General features: G+C 35.7%; 1 protein-coding gene across 1 annotated transcript in view; it reads left to right on the top strand.

Annotated features, from left to right (window-relative positions):
- The window catches only part of ARHGAP42 (Rho GTPase activating protein 42), a 170,306-nt gene that overhangs the window by 134,294 nt on the left and 13,936 nt on the right, over positions 1–22,076 (top strand). The window contains exons 11-21 of the mRNA XM_035542460.1: positions 640–718; positions 1,719–1,758; positions 2,933–2,995; positions 4,874–4,948; positions 5,642–5,726; positions 6,974–7,032; positions 7,856–7,961; positions 12,480–12,639; positions 14,784–14,928; positions 17,737–18,117; positions 20,000–20,156. Of these exons, the coding sequence (XP_035398353.1) occupies positions 640–718; positions 1,719–1,758; positions 2,933–2,995; positions 4,874–4,948; positions 5,642–5,726; positions 6,974–7,032; positions 7,856–7,961; positions 12,480–12,639; positions 14,784–14,928; positions 17,737–18,117; positions 20,000–20,156 (1,350 nt within the window). The remainder of the gene's footprint in view (positions 1–639; positions 719–1,718; positions 1,759–2,932; positions 2,996–4,873; positions 4,949–5,641; positions 5,727–6,973; positions 7,033–7,855; positions 7,962–12,479; positions 12,640–14,783; positions 14,929–17,736; positions 18,118–19,999; positions 20,157–22,076) is intronic.

The raw sequence follows: 22,076 nt of genomic DNA, 5'->3' as shown, positions 1-22,076 counted from the left end.
TGAACCTGCCATAGAAAAACTACAGTTCTGGACAATCTGTTGAAGGTTTTGAGGAGAGATACACTGCATGAGTGTAGGAGCAAGACTTTTTGAACTGGGCTGTCTCTTGGGCACTCTGTGTTGGCAAATGAGTGAATTAATATCATAGCATTTCTTAAAGAAGTTGCTTGTGTGTGATCACAAATATAGACAAGATTCTTTGTGTTTACACATCTGTTCATATAATAATTTTGGGAATAAAGATTGAAATTGTTTCCCTCATCCCTTCACTGGTTCCCATGAATATTTTTCTATGCAGTGTGAAAGTTTCGTCAAGAGAGAGAATATGGCACTTTTTAAACTTGTATCACAATAGTTAGAGCACAACCTGCAGAATGAACAGTTTTCTGAATCCTCTAAAGCAAAAAACGAAAACAAACAAACAAACAAAAAAAACCACCTGCATCAAGGCTGTTGGCTTCAGTTGCCATACCTGAGATACAATCTCAAAGTGCAATTTCTAGGCAACCCTTTTAGGGCATGTTTCTTTTGACCTATTTTGGATGTCCTTTGGGGGATTTGACAACTTTAACTCTGATTTTGGTTACTGTTTGAGAAAAAGAAATTAGTAACTTCAGTATGTGTGTATGTTTTTGACAGACCTGGAATCATCACACTGCAAGCTTTTTCAGAATCCAACCGAAAACTGTGGCTCGAAGCTATGGATGGAAAGGAACCCGTAAGGATATTTGTCATTTCCTTTTATTTTTACAGCTTTATGACACACATGTTAAAGAAAGAAGCCAGTATACATTTTAGACATAAAATTTATTACAATACAGTACAATAAAGGCAAATACAGTTCTGTTCTTCATAAAACACAATTGCAAATGCACAGTGAAGATAGGTACATATTAGTGAAGTTAGAACTATTAGTGCATTTAGACCTTTATTTATAGTTGTTTTTGTTTTTTTAGGATATTTAGTGTTTCATAATAATAAGCCTATTGTCATATAAGGTTTGTGGTTCAGATTAAATTTGCAAAGTGATAGTTTCTACAATGGTAAAGACAAACCATCTTTTAGGCAGCGTCATGAAGTAGGCAATAAGTAACATCTTGAAAAGCACTGTAGAGAGTATAAAAATGTGTTGAAAGCTAGTAAGAGACAGGTTTATCTGAGATTTCTTCTCACTCTTAATCAGCTCATGAAACTGTCACTGAATGAGGTGATGCCAGACCTGTACCCAAGGGGAAAAAAATGGTTGATTGGTTTTATGAGATAGATAAATGTTACAAAGCTTCCTGCTTGACTGAAACAGTGCAGAAATTAAATCAGTCTTTGTATTGATATTTAACCCATTTGCAGTCTGCAAATCTGACTTCTAACACGTTTTATGTGCCTATAAATTTAATGTCTATTCCTAGTCAATCTAGAATGTCAAGGCCTGAATACGTTTTTGGGACAGGTCCTGCTGGCTGTATGCCTTCTCCCCAGAGGTGCAGAACATCTGTGTATTTTACTCAGCGTCCAGCTGTGTGTTGTTGCCCTCTCCACCTACTCAGTTCCTAACAAGGGGCTGCTGGGGAGGAAGTGAAGGGCTTGGTTGGCATTCCCATAGCAGCAAGCTAATACGCAGCATGTCACAGCTGCTTAAGAGCTATCAGCAAACCTAGCAATAAAGAACTTAAAGCTACAAACATTGAAATTTCGTGTTTGTTTTTTTTTTTTTTTTCCAGATCTACACACTACCAGCCATTATTAGCAAGAAGGAAGAAAGTAAGCACTTTATTTATGAGGATCTACAAAATATTCCTAGATTTCTGTAATGGCCTTATTTCTGGATGCATGTGTTTTCTTTCTATCACTATGAAGATACTTTAAAGTGTCTTTTTGTTGGATTACCTGATTGGGATATATGAAAGCACATCCTAAGTTATATAAACTGTGTGAAAGACTTCTCCTATTGTATTACTATCAAACATAAATTGGAAGAAAATTTGATTTGGTCAAAAATGACAATATATTTAACAAATCTGCAAAAGATCTATATCTGCAGTCTGTATACCTAAATGTAAATATTATGCCTGTGTGTAAATAATATGCCTGTGTGTTGAAGTAATATCTGTATGTATCACACCTTTTGTTTGTAGGTGTATTTGTATCCATTACATATACACTGAATAATAAAATGAGTATATGTAGAGACATTATGCGATTTATCTGTGTAATTGTATTATATTAACATCTGTACACAAATATGTAAAAATATTTTAAATATGTTTGGGTATATATAACAGAGAGGGAGAGAGAGATGTGTCAGATATTCCCAGGTGTCTTCACAGGAAGTTTATCTGAGACTCTGGAAATCTACAATTTAAGCCAGTATGTCTGTTTTTTTATGTGATGATGCTATTTTAATGGTGACAAATATGCTGCTATAAAATCTGTATTTAGTTCGATAGAGCAATTAGTGTTGAAGATAAAAGAATTAATGAGAAATACATTCACTCGAAATAACCTCAATAATTAAAGTCAATACCAAAGATTGTTTTTCCCACGTTACCACTTTAGGAGCAGTTATGTGCAAGGAACAAAGAATATTGTTGTATTAAAACCAGTGAAAATATTCTGGTCATAATGTTAAGTCCTCAACTCTTAAAACCATTTTCCTCAGCAGAGGGAAGGGAATTCAGTAATCTTGTAAAGGAACAACCTTTCAGTTCTATGCGTTACTGATTTCTGAGAAAGATGGTAGAGTGTTTCCCTCCTCATGATGAGAAAGTTGGATCTTGAGTGCTAAAGATATATCTAGATGATGGCATTACAGAATAAGTATCATAATCACATGGATAAATGTGTATTAGTCCTCTCTAACTGAAATGTGAATGTTGCTAAACATGGAGATTTTGTGTGTTGATGAGATGCAAAAATACTTTTCTTATCTTTCTAGTGTTCTTAAATGAAGCAGGTTTCAACTTCGTGAGGAAATGTATCCATGCTGTAGAAACAAGAGGTGTGTATTAAATCACAAATGATATATTAGATTATTATGAATATTTTTTCTCAAACAGTACTTTGCGCCTACATATGTTACAGCTCTGTTTTGGAATGTGTTCATCATTCAGTCTGCACTCTTCACATTTCATGGGTGTGCTTTATGCTTAAAACCATTGCCACAAGTTCCAACAACAGTCCTTAGCATATCACTAAAGTGTTCGGGGGAGGGTTGTTTTGTTTTGCTTTTTTACATTTTCAATAGTTTTATGTTGTTTAGACAGCTTAACATACAGTTGCACACATCGTTTAGTCTAGGTCTTTAATTTGTGTGCACTGAATTGTGCTTTTTCCTGATGAAGCTGAGACTCCCAACTTTGTTTTCTCGTGTGAAACATAACGAACAAAAAGTAGATGGTGTGAACACTCTCTGCTGGAACATCTTTGTGGTAGAGCCTGATGTCCGTCATTTCATCCAGTCATTTTTCACATGGTTTAGTCATTTTTTTAATGCTTAGAAACTAGTATATGGTAGTGGGAAAGTAGGAAAAAAAAAAGTTATACTATTCTTGAGGTGATATCTTGGAACTCACAGTAAGCTTTTTGATAGTTCCCTTTCAAACAAAGAGATATAAGTATATGGTCTTCCCTAAACAGAGATAATCTTATCTTGTCCATCCACTGAACTCTCAGTATGCAAGTCTGTTCTAATCCAAAAGCTGTGTGATCGCTCTGAGCATCATTGAGCCCAACATAAATCCACTTTCTCAAGTAGCAGTGTTGTGTAGCTTTTGAACCACTGCTGACTCAAGAGATTGCATTGTTCTGAAAAAAAATGGTAAATTAAAAAAAAAAAAAAACTGCAGATCAAATATTAGAATGTTGTTTTCAAATGAAAATTTGCAATTTTGAAATGGTAAGACCTGAAGTAGGAAGAAGAATGTAATTACATAACAAAATTAAATCTACGTATCAAGAGTTAGTTTTGAATATATCCTCCTAAAGATAAAAATCTGGCATCCCTCCTAAGGGATGAAGGGATGAACAGTTATTGGTTTTGTTTTTGTTTTTTTTCCTCCTCTGGGGCACACAAACAGAGTAAATGAGAAAATTATTTTTCTGTAGTTTTTCCTGAGACACCAGTACATCAAAACTTAATGTGGGTTGAGAAGAAGAACAGGTCATATTAAAAATTGCTTTCTGCCTTGGATTTCCAAATACTGCTGATTTTAAAAGAAAGCCAATAAAATTATCATAACTGGAATCCTGAAACACTATGTTTTGAATATCACACATATCATTATTTGCTCTTAGTATCTGTGCTATTAAAAATAAAACAAACCTGGAATCTATGGGTAAATTGGGTCTTGACTGTTTTTATTTTGTATGGAGACCCATGCATAATGTAAATTCTGAACTACAATGTTCCAGCAGTATACGATGTATGTTTTTATTTTGGGTACAATTATTTCTCCTATAGATGTCAACCAAATTTTAGCTGGAAGGGGTAATGTAGATGCATAGTAATTCCACTGAAGTCTAGGCAAGACAAACTTGTTAGCATGTAATGTGTTTTAAGACTGCATTGGGGTGTAATTTTTCACTTTTGCCAGTTATCCTCTTGGTGTTTTCTAATATGTGTCATTTCTACGCAAGGGCTTCTGTTGATATAAAATTATGAATAGGATATGGCGTGGAGTGGTGTGGATTCAGTGGAATGCATTTGTTAGTATCCCAGAAGAGAGCTCAATAGGATAAAGAAGTATTCAAGAATGTAATTTTACAATTTTCCATACATAAATTTAGATGGTTTGAAAACATACACCAGGGACGCATCAATGTATATAGAAATAACCACATTTTCTCTGTTTTCATTGTGCTTGTTTTCCCAATATAGGTATCACCATTCTGGGTCTGTACAGAATAGGTGGTGTAAACTCCAAAGTGCAAAAGCTGATGAATACCATATTTTGTAAGTAACTTAAGTGAACCTTTGTCTATAGCATGCAGCACGTATACTATGATCCCTTTTGCCCTTTACTGTTGTACCCAAAAGAGCGTCTTAATATTTACAGTTTTGTATGTACACTTACTACCACTAAATTGACTTTGCAGTCTTAAAACGAGCAGTCTATCCAACTAGTTTATTGTGTGCATTATTATTCAATTTCTCCATGCAATCATTGTTATACATGAGCAAATTAGTGATAAAGTGCATTTCTTCTTTTAACATTAAAGTTCTATTTATTGGCATCTATTTGGCATTTTCAAGAAGTGTTCCAAAATTTAGTTCTGTAACACAGAATAATTCAGCGTAATAGACAATTATTCTTGTATTTCACTTTTCATGCTAGTTTGGCTGTCTGATGCCTGTCTTCAAATGTCCAAGCCAAATAAATTACTAATTCTCTATTGACTTGGGCTTACTTTACATCTTGATATAGTGCATATACTTACTGTTTACAGGTACTAAATATGAATGCTAAATTATTTTTATTAATACTTTGGCAAGGATTAAAATATTTCAAATTGATCAAATTGGTAGTTAATCTGGCTAATAAATAATCAAATTACCTAAATGAATAATCTGTTAGCTTCTGTTTTGCTGCTTTTCTTGTCTGTCTGTTAGTCAAACCGTAACAATCCTAATTCAAATTTCTACCAGCCCCTAAATCTCCTCCTGATATGGATATTGATATGGAACTTTGGGACAATAAAACAATAACAAGTGGACTTAAAAACTACCTCAGGTAAGTATGATGAGCAAATCTCAGTATTCCTTTTATGGCCCATTAATCTTTTGCCTATTAGTATCATATTACATCTATTTTATCTATTAACATGGTAATAAGCATGTATATAATCTTTCCTTTTTTATGTGTAACAATAAGTCTACCGTTTGTCACAAACTTTTCTGCCTTATTAAGATAGTCGTCTCTTGTATAGATGTAAATTTGGTAGAATATAATTAATTGCATATTTTTATGTAAAATCTTTTGTGTAAACTACAAAGCATGTTTTTTTGAGTTTTTCTTTTGACTCCCTCAAGCTGTGTACCATGATGTTTCATGGCATCATTGTTGGAGCAGAGTAAAAATCTCTACAGAAATGGTAATAAACTATTTTTATCCTTAGAAGTTGGTATCTTCACAAGCAGGATATCCCTCCCACATTATCAGTTTCTCTTAATTTTTTTTTTCTAATAATAGCCAGAATTTTCAAGAGTGTTAGCATTTCTGATATAACTCTTTTTGGGGTATCAATATGTAATGTTGAAAATAAACACAATTAAAAGTATAAAATCCAGATGATGAGTGTTCTATGCCTTCTAAATAACTGGATTTCTTAAAGCATTCACCTAACAAAGGGCAGAACATGAGAACATATATGGAAAATACGCTTAGGATTTATAGTAGAATGTGTGTGTAAACTTCATTGAAACAACTGGCTGTTGAAGAAATGTATCACGTATCTTCAGAAACACAGCTCACTTCAGGTATTGTATTTGTGAAATTAGAATGTGAGCTAGCAGTAGCTGTGTTTTTGTCTCTCTAAGACAATTCACAGGTTTCTTTCTGAGGAGTGTTCTTTCAGAATGTCTCAGGTTAGACTTTCAGTATTAAGTTTCATCATGCATTTGTCTTTCTTGGGCGAAAGCTTATTTCTGCAGCCCTCTGTACCTTGTCCTGCAGTAGTAGTATTCCTGTTCCATAGTATGGAAGTCGTAACATAGTGAGCCACTGCGATGAAGACAGTGCTGGTAATATTTCTCTTCTTAACTGCTATGGTGACACCTGGTTCACTTCGAAGAGATTTTCAGACTGTGTACACGACTGAGTTGTATACTACTTCTAATGAGTGAATTGGGTTTCCTGGGACATAACAATATACATTATGCAGATATTGTGGGCTATCGTAATGACACTTGCAAAACCTAAACAGACTTTGAGTGATGCATTGTTTCAAATGTTCTTTTAAATATTTTTTTTACAACCAGGTGTCTTTCAGAACCACTGATGACATTCAAGCTGCACAAAGATTTCATTGTTGCTGTTAGTAAGTAAAATAATAAATACACTTTAATGAAAGTAAATCATTTCTGTCCTCTGATCTCCTCAGTTATTATCCCTGTTTTAATCCTTGGTGTAGTATTCAGTAATCCAGGCAAGGATTTGAGTTCTTCCATTTCACTGTATATGACAGCACAGTGCCACATGAAAGCCCACAAAACAGAAAAGTCATACTAGTCATACTAGATGAAGCTGTTCAGTGGTTTGTTCTGATCTTTTTAGAGCTTCTGTGTGACTGCCTCCTGCGTGAAATTTTAAATCTTGATTTGTTTGTTTGTTTGTTTTACAGAGGCTAATAATTCCTTTATATCGTTCATCCCTCTCATCCAGGGATCTTTATTTTCCCAGCTTGCCTTGAGAAATTGGAGAGGAGTGATAATTACCTCCTTATCACAAATGGAGTAATTAGAAAGATAGTAAAATTGTTTTTCTAACAACTCCAGTTTAAAATTTGAAGTTATTTCCTCATTTCCTCTTGCCTTGATAAAATACACTCAAAAATTTTAGATATTTTAAATATCAAAGAGTAAAGTCTTGGATTCCACTAAGTACAACACTCAGTCAAAATTGCCACAGATTTTGTTGACTTTGGTATTGGTGGTAACTGCTTTTGTCAAGTTGCTTGAAATCCAGATTCCAGAATGCTCTTGTAATAAATATAATTGAATTGTACTCATCATTTTGAAGGTTAGTTGGTTTTTGCTCCCTGCAGTGCATGTATGTATTGGCATACGGGCACTGCTGCCATTTTTAGTCTCACTTTAGCACATGTTCTAATTTATCAACAGTATCTGTTTTCTGTCTAATAGAATCGGATGATCAGAACTACAGAGTTGAGGCAGTGCATGCGCTTGTACATAAATTACCAGAGAAGAACAGAGAGATGCTGGACATCCTTATCAAGCACCTGGTCAAGTAATTATTTATTTTTCTCTGTTTCATATTATTATAAGTTGCAATCATTTTTGCTTTTAATTTGTCAGTGTTGCCTAATCCATTAGGGCAGTTGTGTTAAGACAGTGCCTCTTAAAATTATATTTGATTTCTGAAACACAGTTCTCAGTGTAGCTGAAGAATGCTTATTGTAGAAGCAAAAATAAAAGAAACACCATGATGAGTCACCAAAATGACTGATTATGTATAAAATAAACTTAATGTTTTCATTCATAGTTCCTAATAACTACAGGAATTGGAACTAATTAAATTTGAGAAACATCTAAAATTATGCTAAGGTTGACAAGAAATTACTGTTTAGGCTCCCAAACCATTTCAAAACTCAAGACTAGACTGGTCCTTCATGTTTTATCTTATTTTTATTTGTAACAGCTCTGAGGTAGAATGTGCTTTGAAAATACTAATTCGAAGGATTTTTATTTATATTCTTGATAGCTGTACAAATGTGTCCAAACCCACTTTTGAATCTCCCCAGTTCCATCAGCTTCTCTGAGTCTTAATTAAATATCACGTGGAAAAGATTTTTATGTTTTTGAAGAGATGATCTTTCGTCTCCATTGAATTACCCTTAGCATGCACTGTGAGACAAAAAAAAAGAGACAAGTTTTTGTTCTCTTCTGTCTCTCTGTATAACTAACTATGATTACATACCTTTATTATGTTATCATATATCCTGTTTCTGCATCAAACATTATTTATATAAGTTTTTTTTAAGTTTTTTCATTTTCACCAACTTTTGCTGAATACTTTTATAAATATGTTAGGATGCTTGGAATGTGATACTGAAACAGCAATTTTTTATTTAAGGCCCACATGACTGATGTATGTAGAAGATGTTATAAAGCACTCCGTATTGTTTTCATTCCATTCATTACGTCTCCACTGTTTTGCTTTTTGATCACAGCTTGAGCCACCTCCACCTGCAGTACACTGCAGTGCAGCCTAATGCAGTTTTGCTTTCTTTCGTGGACTTAAGACAATTGAAAATTTCTTTGGTGGAAATTATTTATCCCTTTATGTTATTTGTCCAAGGAGAGCTAGCATAATAGGGAACTGCTGTGAGTGCTTACACTGCAAAAACTGTTTAGGCAAACCTTGCATCTCATTAGACATGGGGTGACCCAGAGAACAGGAGGAAAGCAAGTTTTGTAAGTTTCTAACAAAAGAGTTATTTGATTAGTTAAAAATACAATATTTGCTGCTTTCTAGAAACGTAAAAAGTAGGGACTTTTAATGATGAATTAAAGATTTTGTAAAAGCTGCTAGTCTGAAGGCCACAAAATTGAAATATATCAATCTAGGAATTGACTTACTTGTAGGCAGAATTAGTTGCAGGCGAACATTTCTTTCTTGACCTCTTTTCCTGAACTCTTTATTCTCACTGTTACCTCAGATGCGTTTTCAAAGAAGAGCATGTCTGCAGTATTCCCTTCTTTAATTGTTCTTTTCAGCTCTTGCCTGTCTCAACTTTGATGTGATTTTCATTTCTGATAAATTTAAATCTTTTGGATTTATTCTGAAAACTTTCAGTTTGTCTCTTTCCAACATTCAATTCATCCCTTCTAATTTCTCATATAATTTGCCAGCTGTTGTTTATGCTAGCAATTCTAATGATCCTGAATTCAAAATTAGTCTTTGGAATGTATTAGTTATTTTACTTCCTTCTCTTTCCTACCCGTGTGGAGATTTTTCAAGGAACAAATGATATGTAGAGTGCATAACTTTATGTAAATGGATAAATATGAAGAAAATAATAATTTTTTTCATTCTTTTGTTTAAAATCCCATTTTGAAGTGTATGTCCTTTTACTGCATTTATTTTTTCTGTTCAGTTCCTTTGCATATGATCTTATGTCTACATAAAAAATAGTATACGTTTAATGGTGCCTTATAAGAAGAGGATAATATTTTTCTTCCTTGGTTTAGGTCTTAAGGCCCTTAGGTTTCTGCCTACCTTGACTTCTGTGTCACTGTGCACAATTAAATAGGATCTAGATGTTGTGGGGTGGAGCTCATACTAGAAACAATCAAAATCAGCAAATCCTGAAAAGCACTCTGAAGAGAGGTCGTGCTGCATGAATATACACTCAGTCAGCAGCTAGGCAAGAACTGGAGGTTTGGTGTTATTTTAAGATAGGAAACTCATTTTTTTTGTTTTTAAACCTTCCTAATTAAATTATCTGCTTGTCTACTTTGAAGAATGGATCATTCTTTGGTATAATTTAATAGCACCATAGCCTTCTATAGTAGATAGCCTGCAATCTGGTAGTATCAGAGATTTACTGAGGATACATCAAAGAAAGAGATTTTGAGGAGAAAGCAATTGTACATTAATATCTTATGGCTACCTGAAATGCATGATTGCTTTGGCCTCTGCCTATTCAGTAGCCCAGCAACAGTAGGACTAGGTCAGAGGAAAGTGCTTATCAAAATGATCCATTTACAGGCCTGTTTTTTGTGTTTTTTTTTTCATTTTTGCTAGAAATTGAGCCTTCAAGGTGCTTTGCAGAAAGTCCTTTCTGGTTACAATGTTATTAAATTCACCCTTCCTTTTATTAGCCAAGCTACCAAATTTGTCACCAAGGAAACCCAAACACAGTACAAACACTACTTTCTGTCCTATGCTGTAAGATTATGTTTGTGTAAGAGACCTTAACAATTATTGTGCAGCACAAAGCAGACTAACATTGCATAAAGTTATTTTTTTTTTTAGGTTTTCTAACAGACTTAGAGCTTAGTTATTCAAAATTCCATTTCATTAAGACACTAGTGGACTTCCCAAACACCCCTCAGCCAAACATGAGATCTATTATAGAGAAACTTACATGGAAATAATTGGCTAAAAATATGCTTTAACAAGGTAAAAATTTACATGATTAGGCTTCCAAAAAACAATCTCTGCCACTGTGTCTAAGTAAAATTTTGGGATGTTTTTAGGCCTAACTTAATGAAACAAAATAGGAAATGTAAGAAGACAGGTATTTATTTTTCTGCAGTTTATATCACATTATCTCCTGTACAAACCTCTTTCCCATATTTCTCCTGATTCTCAGTGTAAATAAGGTACTAAAGCATTCCTGTTCTGATTATGAAGGCAGTATTTACTTCATTATAGAAGTAATTCTAGTCTAGTTCACCTCTCTACCAAGATAACTCTACTGTTCATTCCCTCATTCAGTGTATCAGTAGTGCCTACCCAACTGTGAGACTGAGAGAGGGTAGTCTGTGAGTCCAGATATGGGTTTGATCCTGATCCTTTCAAAATTTCCCAGCAGCTATGGGAAAATCTCAGTCTTTTTGTCACTGGCTTTCTAATCTGTAAAGGGATAGTATTTGTGTAATTTGCTACCAGACTTTGACATCAGATAGATCATTTTGCTAGCGTTTGTATAACATTAAGAACAAATCAAGATACCTGAGAGTTTTATTGGAAGAAAAGCATGACAGATGTCTCCATAACTTTGATTAATGAATGCTGTCAGAGAAAAACAGAAGATATGGTTTGCTACTACCTGCTCCTTCCAATGTTTTATAAATTTTACTGTTTCTTAATTTTAAAAGGTACAAGGGTTATTTTACTTATTTAAGAAATGGATAAAATAGTGTTTATCAGTTTGACAATAGTAATAGAGGAGAATGTGAATGTGTACCTCTGACTCTATTTAATAGCAGATTCAGTAAGATTAAGCATTAAGGCAGTTATGAAAAATTTACTTGTCATTGTATTTCTCAGACATGTTAGGCAGTGGGGCAGCTGTGACTCAGGAGTCACTGCCGCTTATTTTGAAGAATTTATGATGATGCAGATTTTATTCAGTAAATCTTATTTATAAGAGAGAACTTACTTATAAGGAGAGAAAAGGATTTTGACGATTACTGATAGATGGCTTTCATGGCTTTTTTTTTTTCATGGCTTTTACAAGGCTAGTGTATTTTAAAGACAGAAGATGTCATTATGATCATCTGGTGTTTTATCTATACAGCAAAAACAATGACACTGACCCCACAGCTCCTATGTTCTAGACATATTTAGAGATCCGATTGCAATTTAAGTGTTTTCAGTAACTAAGTTTCTTTCCTTTGCATGAAAGCTAAGGTACACAGTTGACCTCTGTTATCACCTAATATTTTCAGTCATTCGAGTAATAAAGTTCCTGTATAATCATTGGAGATAGAGAGGTTCTTATGGCTCCTAATCTTTAGATGGACTGGATCTCTCTGTGGCTACATTTAGAGATGGTTCCCTATCAGTTATGTAAGGAACTTAGATGCTTACTCTAGGAAGACTTGCTTGTTAGCCACTAAATTATTGTAAGATTGGAGCCTTAATGGAAATACAGTACTGGACTAGCTTTTAACTCTAGTAAATTTAAAAATGTTAAAATATTTTTAAAGGGGAAGCATGAATGTGAGATTTTGCCTGTTAGAATTGTAGTTTAGCACAATTATTTAACTGCATATCATTTCTGTTCATTTAAAGGGTATCATTACACAGTCAGCAAAATCTTATGACAGTATCCAACCTTGGTGTTATCTTTGGACCAACTCTGATGAGAGCCCAAGAAGAAACTGTGGCTGCCATGATGAACATTAAGTTTCAGAATATCGTCGTTGAAATTCTGATAGAGCATTATGAAAAGGTAGTAGGAGCTTATCTGAATGTTTTGTGATAAAATGAAACTGAGATCTCATTTTCGTTACCATCCAAAAATTCTTAAGGATTGTCTGAATTCAGCATTTGTAGAAGGTTATTGATAGAGAGTACCTTTTTCCTACCCCGTGCTATGGATTGGTACTCCTAGCAAGATTTTCTGGCTATGAAAGGTATAGATACAAGACATAATCTCCTGCGCTTTGAAGGTGTAGTTCTGAATCTTCATGAGCTTTCTGAAGATTGCTGTGTCCTTCTCATATCTAGAAACAAAACGAGAAGGGCATACTTTGCTCCTTTGCTCTTCCATCTCTCACGCTAGCAGTATATTGAGGTTCACTCTGAGTGAGCTCATGGATTCTCCTGTGTGTACACTTTGTGCATCAGCTCAGAGTCTTTCTGACTATTACTGTCTTTTGGGGATATGCTAGCTGCACAGTAGAGGTCAAGGCCCGCCTACTGTCATGAAACCGCAATCATCCTTCAGTTCCTCTTTTCACAAGAAGCATCAATGGGGATCTCCAGCAGAATCCCCATTTCTATGTGCTCTGTCATTTTTCAAGTGTGTAGATACTACATCAAGCTGGTAAAAAGAAAAAAAAAAAGTTTCTTAGGTGACGTTTTATCCCTAGTTACAGGTTTTTAACTTATCAAATCTTTGGGATTTGAAAGTTCCAACATTGAATTTCCTCTCCAGAAAATTACCAGCAAATTCAATACAAAGACCACGGTTGCACAACCAAAATCACCCTTGCTCTATTTCTCTGCACTGAGACATGTTTTTTCACTGATGTGATACTTACCGATTACTACTGTTTTTAATATACTTCAAGAGCATCTCAAGTCCTCTGTTAAAGTATTTTCTACTATCAAAGTATATTTGCTTTCATCCACTTTTTGAATGGCACAAAGGTGTCTTCTCATTGTTCACTCCATCCTGTTCTGAGAGTGCCCTATTTATAAGGAATCCAGAAGTCCTTGCAGACACCTTTTGCTTGGTATTTAACCTACAATGCTTAGCCCTTGCTCCTTACACTATGGAGACTGAACACTTCTGATTCCTTCAGTAGCTTAACAGAACAGGCAATCTTTCTCTGCAGAACCTCTTCTCCATGCCACAGAACTAATCACAATTCCTTCCACCGAATTCTGTAAGAGATACTTAATAGAGTTTACAAACACAGTCTACATTAGGAGGAATAAGTGAGGAAGAAGATCTGAAAGAAAAAGAAATCTTTTGGTTATATTTTTTGTTTCAATCTTCCGCCAAGCCAGTTACCATTTTTACTAGAAGTATACAAGATGATTTTTAGGGTCTTTCAATACCTCTACTGCAGGTGTATTGAATATTGCAGAACAGGTGATATAAATGGAAGTCACCTAAATGAAAGTTGCCCAGCATTGTTCTTGTTGGCAGGCTTGCTGTTCTCATCAGCAAAGAGTTGTTAAAACTTTATGTATACCTATGTCAGATCCCAGTAGCCCTGAAACCTGAAAAGATTTGACCTGAAAAAAATTGGAGTTTTCTATAACAACGAAGTACATAATTGACCGGTGATAGCAGGGGTACATGAAAGATAAAAATCAGGAGATGCTCCAAACCTAAAGGGTGATCCTCATCAAACTTGAGTTGTTTGGCAAAATAAAGTAGTTTTCTGAAATCCAAATGGTTTTGAAATAAGTTACAACTATGACTCTTCTCTGTGACACACAAAAGCTCTCACATGAACATAGAGAACAAAATTCAATCTTTCATAATATTTTTTTTTAAAATATACTTCTTAGGCAGGAGTTAGTAGTAAGTGCTTATTGTATGTTTCACAATTTAGATTGTTAAGCACTTCATAACTGGGACTAGAAAATAAAACCATTTAAACAAATATTTTTATATAATTAATATAAGTTTTATGTACAGCTTGTTGTTCACTAATCCAGTACTGTTCTTCATGGATTGTAAAATCAGATCAGAATAAAGTCTATATGCTCTTAATTTACACTTTTATAATGTGTGAGACTATTACAGCATTCATTTCAGGTGCAGCAATTAAGAAAAGAAATGGATTAATGGAAGTCTAAGAGTACCTCTATTGTTTATGTCTTTTTTCTTTTTTCTTTTTTTTTTATATCATACAGATATTTCACACTGCACCAGACCCCAATATTCCTCTTCCCCAACCTCAGTCCCGTTCAAGTTCAAGAAGGACAAGAGCAATTTGTCTCTCCACAGGTCCACGTAAACCCAAAGGAAGATATACACCATGTCTAGCAGATCCTGACAGTAAGTTAGTGCATGTTGACTCGTTATCTTCCTTTTTATGTCTTGCCTTTTAATTATCCTGAATAATATCCAGTAAATATTGTATTCCAGTAATATAAGCATAACAGATGGGTTTTCATCAGCTTTTTAACCTCTGTGAGTCACAGCCGCACTGCTGAATGACTGCATTCCTTACTTCTCTCAGAGGAGAAAGAATATTTGTTTTTAGGAAAGTCTTGTATTGTATACAGTGTTCAAAAATCTTTTATAGTAGACTTTATAGTCTAATCTAAGTGTAGCCTGCTTTGAAACTCTGCAAAGTTCACTGTATGACATTCACCTCATTTGCTTGTAAGATGATTGTTAAGGTTTGGAAGCTATAATAAATGCAATTTGGTCAAGGTCAGAGATCAAAACCATTACTTGGCTTTTTTCACATGCATGAAACTGTGGTCTTTGGTTCAAAGTAAACCACTGCCTAGGTTGCCAAAACCACTGAAACTTTGTTAGTTTTACTGGAATAGAAACAAACGCTCATATTTTTGTGAGAAGCAGCGTACTCATCATATGACAACATTTAACAGCAGGGAGCTATGTTTGCAGTTAACTGCTGCAAATGTGTATTAATTTTCATGTAGAAGTGACTATTTAAAAAGTTGCACTTCTTTCTTTTTCATCCAGCGGACCATCATTTATTATTTACTGGCCTTACCATTAAGAGGTATTGAAACTGTAGCAAAGAATAATTTGCCAACTACTGCAAGAGATTTCCAAAAGAACTTTTGTCTCCCCTAATTCCTCAAGAAGATTTACATTAAACTAGTACAGTAAATTATTCCACAGTTAAGGTTATCTGTTCTGTAGGATCTAAATTAACTCTCACGTCTGTAATATTGGGAAATATATCCACGCTATGTTTTTGCATGGATGCTGCATTTTCCATGTATATATGTTACGTACTTCCTGTTGATGAGAATTTAAATGTTGAATTAGAACAATAGCTGTCTACACATCAGTTGCCTATTTGAATGACATGGGATCCTTAGAGTAAGAAGTTACAGATGAGCTGTCAGTTATATACACCAGAAGAGAAACTGAGCAAGTTTCAACTGTTTTTCACTGTGTAACTTTTTTGCATTATTGTGGGGCAATTCTGTGCAAGTATTTTGCAGGGCACATGCAAGCACAATCTTCTTTATTCAGACTCATGCCTTCTGCTGGTGGCTGGACTGGAACTAGCCCTGACCCAGGAACTCTCGACATGGGCTTTGCTTGTTGGCTCAAGCTCAGCATTTGCTACACAAGTTCCAGTTAAGATCTCATTTGTGCCTGGAACGGTGAGGCAGGAGCACAAGTATTCTCCTTGCTGAGTATCTCTAGCTGTGCCAGAGACAGATAAGAGAGAGTCCTGGCTTCCAGCAGTAGCTATTTCTGAAGTGCTAGATGGTTTTAAGTCATCATTTAAATGAAGGATGGACATTTAACTATATTTCAGGAATTTAAGGAATTTTATATGCCAGCAGAAAATGAAGTATAGACGCCAAGCTGTAGGGAATGATAGAAAATGATAGAAAATGCATCTGACAAATCTAGGCTCCAGCCTATCTTGCAATTTTCAAGAAACTAATGGTCTGTCAGGAGTAAGTTAGGGCACAATCTTGTCTGGAATACCGACATTCTGAGCAGAAGTGGACAGAATATTTCAAATTACTGTTCCAGTGGCACTACTGTTTTCACACGTACTAGGCAAGACACTGGTGTTTGTGAGTATTGTAAGTGGCTTTAGTCACCTGTTGCCAAGGACATTGAAACTTCTGGAGGCAAAAGCATCTGTATCATGTTGTTATCTTATAAATACTATGTGGATGAAAAATAATGTGTGGATAAAAAATGTACGTTCCCTGCTTCTTGTGAAATTTGAGAGTTATATCTCCTAGCTGTGGGGAAAAAAATCTTATTAGAAACTAGCATATGACTCACTAGACTATTACCACATTTTTATGAATCCAATCTTTAAGGTAACTCAGCTCTCACTATACTGTAGGCCACTGCTTCCTCATTTCTGATGAGTGTTCATAGCCTCATATCAACAAATTTCTTTAGGATGTTATCACTTCTTGTTGCACAATATCTTTGAAAATAATTTGATCAGCACAAACATTTTTGTGTAGGTAGGTAAACTTCTCTAATATCAGTCTAATTAAAGAAATTAATCAAATGTTCAATGTTAAAGTTGTAAATAACGGAATGAGTTGTCCTTCTACAGGACAGGGATTTCATGAAAGGTATGATGATTCAGAAAATAGCGTATCTGCAGATAGACTTATGGACTAGTCTTAGAGAGACTGCCAAGGTCCTCAGCAACTTGGTAAACAAAGTAAAACTTAAGTATTTAACTTGCTGGCAATAGAGTTATGCATTTCAGAACATAAATGTGACAAACACCACATTTACTTTATTAAGCAAAGTAAGGTGCTTGTTAAAAGATATTGTGACACTGGAACTGTCTAATTTCCTAATGATATTTATATTGCGGGCAGTTCTTTGAAAATGCAAACTTTTATGTGAAATAGCACCACCATTATGTTCATCCACTCTAGAGAAATATCCACAAAATGCAGCATTTTCAGGTTAAAAATAGGAACGTGTGAAACTTAGAGCAACTAAATTGCTATTTTGTCTTGAGAATGACTATCGCTGGAACCACAGTTTAATGAATTTGATGACAAGTAATGTACAGGGGCTAAAGGTGGCATGAGAGAAATGTACATGGTAAGACAAGGTAATTATCTTTTTATTTCTCTTTCTTCTCCCCTCCCTCCTGCCTAGGTGACTCGTACAGCAGCAGCCCAGATAGCACTCCCATGGGCAGCATTGAATCTCTCTCTTCTCACTCCTCTGAGCAGAACAGCACCACCAAATGTGCACCGCCACAGCCCAGGGAGAAATCAGGAGGGATTCCATGGATTGCCTCTCCCCCTTCTTCTAATGGTCAGAAGAGTTCAGGCCTCTGGACTACAAGTCCAGAATCCTCATCAAAGGAGGATGCAACAAAAACAGACGTGGAGTCAGACTGCCAAAGTGTAGCTTCTGTCACTGGACCAGAGAATGCCTCTCCACCAACAGATCTGACCAAGAAGAGTTCTTACAGTCTATCCGAGCTGAAAAGATCTTCAGGTTCTTCCCTCAGATCAATTCCATCAGCTGAAGGTAATTTCCAAGGTCCTTTAGGATGTCAGTGAGTTTACTGTGAGGCATCAGAAAACATGAAGTGCATTTGAAAGCTAATGATATTCTTTGGTCTTGTTTATTTTTTAGCTGTTGTGGTATGTTCTTTCACTTTTCAAGCTGCTTCTGACATATTTCTGTTGTCATCTGTACAGTTCACATAGCTTAAAAGTTACCATTTTTTCTCAGAATTTAGAGTACTCGCTGTCGTGCTGTGCTTCACTGAGGCTACTAACTTGTAAGATGATTTCTGGCTTATAATATAGAAGAGTTGATAGCTATGGTTTATCACTGTGTCAGAAGAATGAAACCTTGCAACATGATTGATAATGATCAAAGCTAGCATTTAAATTTAAAATCCCTTACGCTTAATGCATCTAGTGAGTAACAGCTTTGTCTCTTCTTGTCCATGGCATGAAATGTACGTCTGGAAACCCTCCCAACAGAATAAAGTCTTCATTCTACCCTACCTGCATGTTTTTGTTATCCAATACAGCAAGTAGAGTACCTCGAACACAAGATTATGGCTAAACATGTCTGTATATGGATGTACATGATGTTCAGGAACAACGATGAACTTGCAAACCCACCTTTAGTTTCAATGTGAAAGTTAGGAAACCAATCTTCCTGTTCAGTCAAAGAAGGATGCTGATTTGAAGAACACCCTCCTAGCACCTAAGAAGAACTTGGGTTCCAAACAAACCTGTAGAAAGGGTCCTTACAATATAGGGAAGGATGAAATTACAGCTTCTTAATTTAGACACTTGCTTTACCTCTGTGAGTATATGAGATAATATTGACAGCTATCTGGAAATTACTTTAGAACAGACACTGTCGTGAAATGTTTTGGATTATGAAGATTAACAATCAGCTCTGAAACAATGAGCTCCAGTGGACCACGTATTAGTGCTGAGTTTGCCACTGAGCTGTCAATACGATAAGTAATAGAAGTACAGGTAGGGTAAATATGTGTTTGTGTGGGAAGCACTAAAAGTTTAAGAAAGTTCTCTCCCCTGTGTCCCTCATGGTTTGTACAAGCTTTTTCCTACGACTCCCTAATATGAGTAAGTGTTAATTAATAACAAGATTAATATAGGTAGTGCTTTTATAATTACAGAGACCTCTATATTTTAAGTGCCTTTAAAACATCATTAAGCATCTGTTGTTCTTGGGAATAAAGAAACATAGAAGTAGATCCAGTTCTTGTCTTGCAAATGTATATGCAAACAAGGTAGCAGTCCACAGATCAGCTTAAAAAGCACATAAGACCATGCCTTATATTCATTAAAATGACTTTTTCTCTGTACAATACAGACTGTACAGCTATAGGTTTGTTTTATCAAGTTATGGTAACAATTGTTTTAGGAAGCTTTAATTATTAGTTCTTAATATTTTTTTTCATTTAAAAGCTTCATGAAGCTTCTGTGAATACTGAAATATTAATTCTTACAAATTAATATCATCTCTTTTCTTAGTGAATACTGCTTTTAGCAAGACTTTGAACTAGATGACTTCCTGAGGTCCCCTCCAACATGAATTTTTCTACAATTGTATGCATTGTACTACTTTATAAATGTTGAGGTGTTTTATTTTCACTTTTTATTGAAAGTACTATCTAGCCATTTAAGTGCAATGTAACTTTTTAGCCTTTACAACTTTAATCTCATTTCTTCATTCTTGCTGCTGGTCCTTTTCTCCTAGCTCTTTGTTTGAAAGGCTGTTTCTTCTAGTAAGTACTTACTTAGTAAGTTCTTTCTGCCTATTTTGCTTCTTAAAAAAAAAAAATTGCTTTGCATGTTGCAAGTGTTGTGAAACAGCTTCAAATTCACTTTAATATTCCCTATTATTTGGTTGCTTTCTTTAGGTAACAAAAGCTACAGTGGATCTATACAGAGCTTATCTTCAACAGATACCAAAGATACACCAAAGGCTCCAGCAAACCCTGATTTGCCTCCCAAAATGTGCAGGAGATTAAGATTAGATACTGCATCAAGTAATGGTTATCAAAGACCAGGATCTGTGTAAGTCAAGACCCTTTGGAGTTTTGAGTTGTTAGTGTTGTCTTCTATCAAGTGATCCCAAAGAGCTAGTATAAGTAGTTGAAAAAGCATCCATGAATACTTGATTTGAAATTTTCTTTACGTATGAATTATTTATCTAGCTTCATTAAAATTGTAAAGTAAACAAAGGAGACACGACACAGTCTGCTGAAGTCAGTTGAAAGACTCCCATTTACTTCATTAGACTATAGATAAGTTCCCTAATGAAGACATGGATCTTTGGAAAGTGATAAGTATTATTATCTCTCACTCTTCTGGAATTTAATGTTTCAAGGAGCACAATTGCTGCTTACTGCTCATGCTGTTATGTGAAGAAGATCATCAGATCTTATTTCTGTAAGTCAAAAATTGGAGGGAGGTTAAAAAAACTGAAATTTCTTCAGTTGTTGCATGATCAATAATTGAGATCTTTGGTGTGTTTTTTTTTCTGACAATATTTTTTTTCTTGAGAGGAAGATAGTTCTAACAATAGAGGTTATAATTCAGCTGCTTGAGATTTAGGTTAGCAATGATTCTTAGTGCTTATAGCACAAGCTTAAGAATTAGAAGATCTTTGCTGCAGTCCTGACTCTGTCCCAGGCTTTCTCTGTTGTCATGAGCAAGTGATTTACAGAATCACTGCAGAACGCCAAGAAGTTTTCCAAATACTGGAAGACTCTGCTAAGCCTCTCTACCTCTTAAACTGGAAGAGATCACTGTAGTCATTTCACAGATTGATGTGTCTTAACTTAAATGGAAGTACACCTGAACAGCTCAGAGTTCAAGCATGAAAATGACAGACTGGAATAACAAGCATGTCCAGTATATCCATTGGTCATCCATGAATGCAATTTTAAACATAGGGTGCTGAGGTTTTCCGTCTTGCTGAATCAGCAAGGCTCTGGAGCACGTGGAATTCAGTGGCCTAAATTAGGTTATGCGCTTAAGAATTCTGTTGAATAGGGATTTAAATGCAACGTTTTAATTTCCTTTGTTTCTCTAAGTGAATCATAGAATCATGGAATTTTTTTTATTGGAAGGGATCTTAAGTATTATCTAATTCCAACCCCCCTGCTATGGGTAGGGACACCTTCCACTAAACCAGGTTGCTCAAAGCCTAATCCAACCTGATCGTCTGATGTCTCGCTGAATGGTAGCACAGTCTTCTGGTGTGTCAGCCACTCCTCCCAGCTTTGTATCATCAGCAAACTTGCTGAGGGTGGACTCTATCCCTTTGTCCAGGTCATTGATGATGTTGACCAAGACTGGACCCAGTATGGACCCCTGGGGAACACCGCTAGTTACAGGCCTCCAACTAGACTCTGCACCACTGATCACAACCCTCTGAGCTCTGCCAGTCAGGCAGTTCTCAATCCACCTTGCTGCCCATTCATCTATCCCACACTTTCTAAGCTTCGTTACGAGGATGTTGTGGGAGACAGTGTCTAAAGCCTTCCAGAAGTCAAGATACACAACATCCACTGCTCTCCCCTCATCTCCCCAGTTGGTGACGACATCATAGAAGGCTGCCAGGTTGGTCAAGCATGATTTTCCCTTGGTGAATCCATGTTGACTGGTCCTCATAACCTTCTTTTCTTCCAATTGCTTGGAAATGGCATCCAGAACAGGTTGTTCCATCACCTTTCCAGGGACAGAGGTGAGGCTGACTGGCCTGCAGTTGCCCAGATCCTCGTTCTTGCCCTTTTTGAAGACTGTTGTGACATTGGCTATCTCCCAGTCATCTGGCACCTTTCCCATTCTACAAGACCTTTCAAAGATGATAGAGAGTGGTTTGGCAATCACATCTGCCGGCACCCTCAGCACGTGTGGGTGCATCCCATCAGGGCCTAAGGATTAGTGTGCATTGATTTTGTCAAGATGCTCTCTGATCAGATCCTCCTC

Source organism: Cygnus atratus, chromosome 1 (genome assembly GCF_013377495.2).
Source record: "Cygnus atratus isolate AKBS03 ecotype Queensland, Australia chromosome 1, CAtr_DNAZoo_HiC_assembly, whole genome shotgun sequence".
Taxonomy (NCBI): Eukaryota; Metazoa; Chordata; class Aves; order Anseriformes; family Anatidae; genus Cygnus; species Cygnus atratus.
The sequence above is the reverse complement of the archived record's forward strand: the minus strand, read 5'-3'. Positions and strand labels throughout refer to the sequence as shown.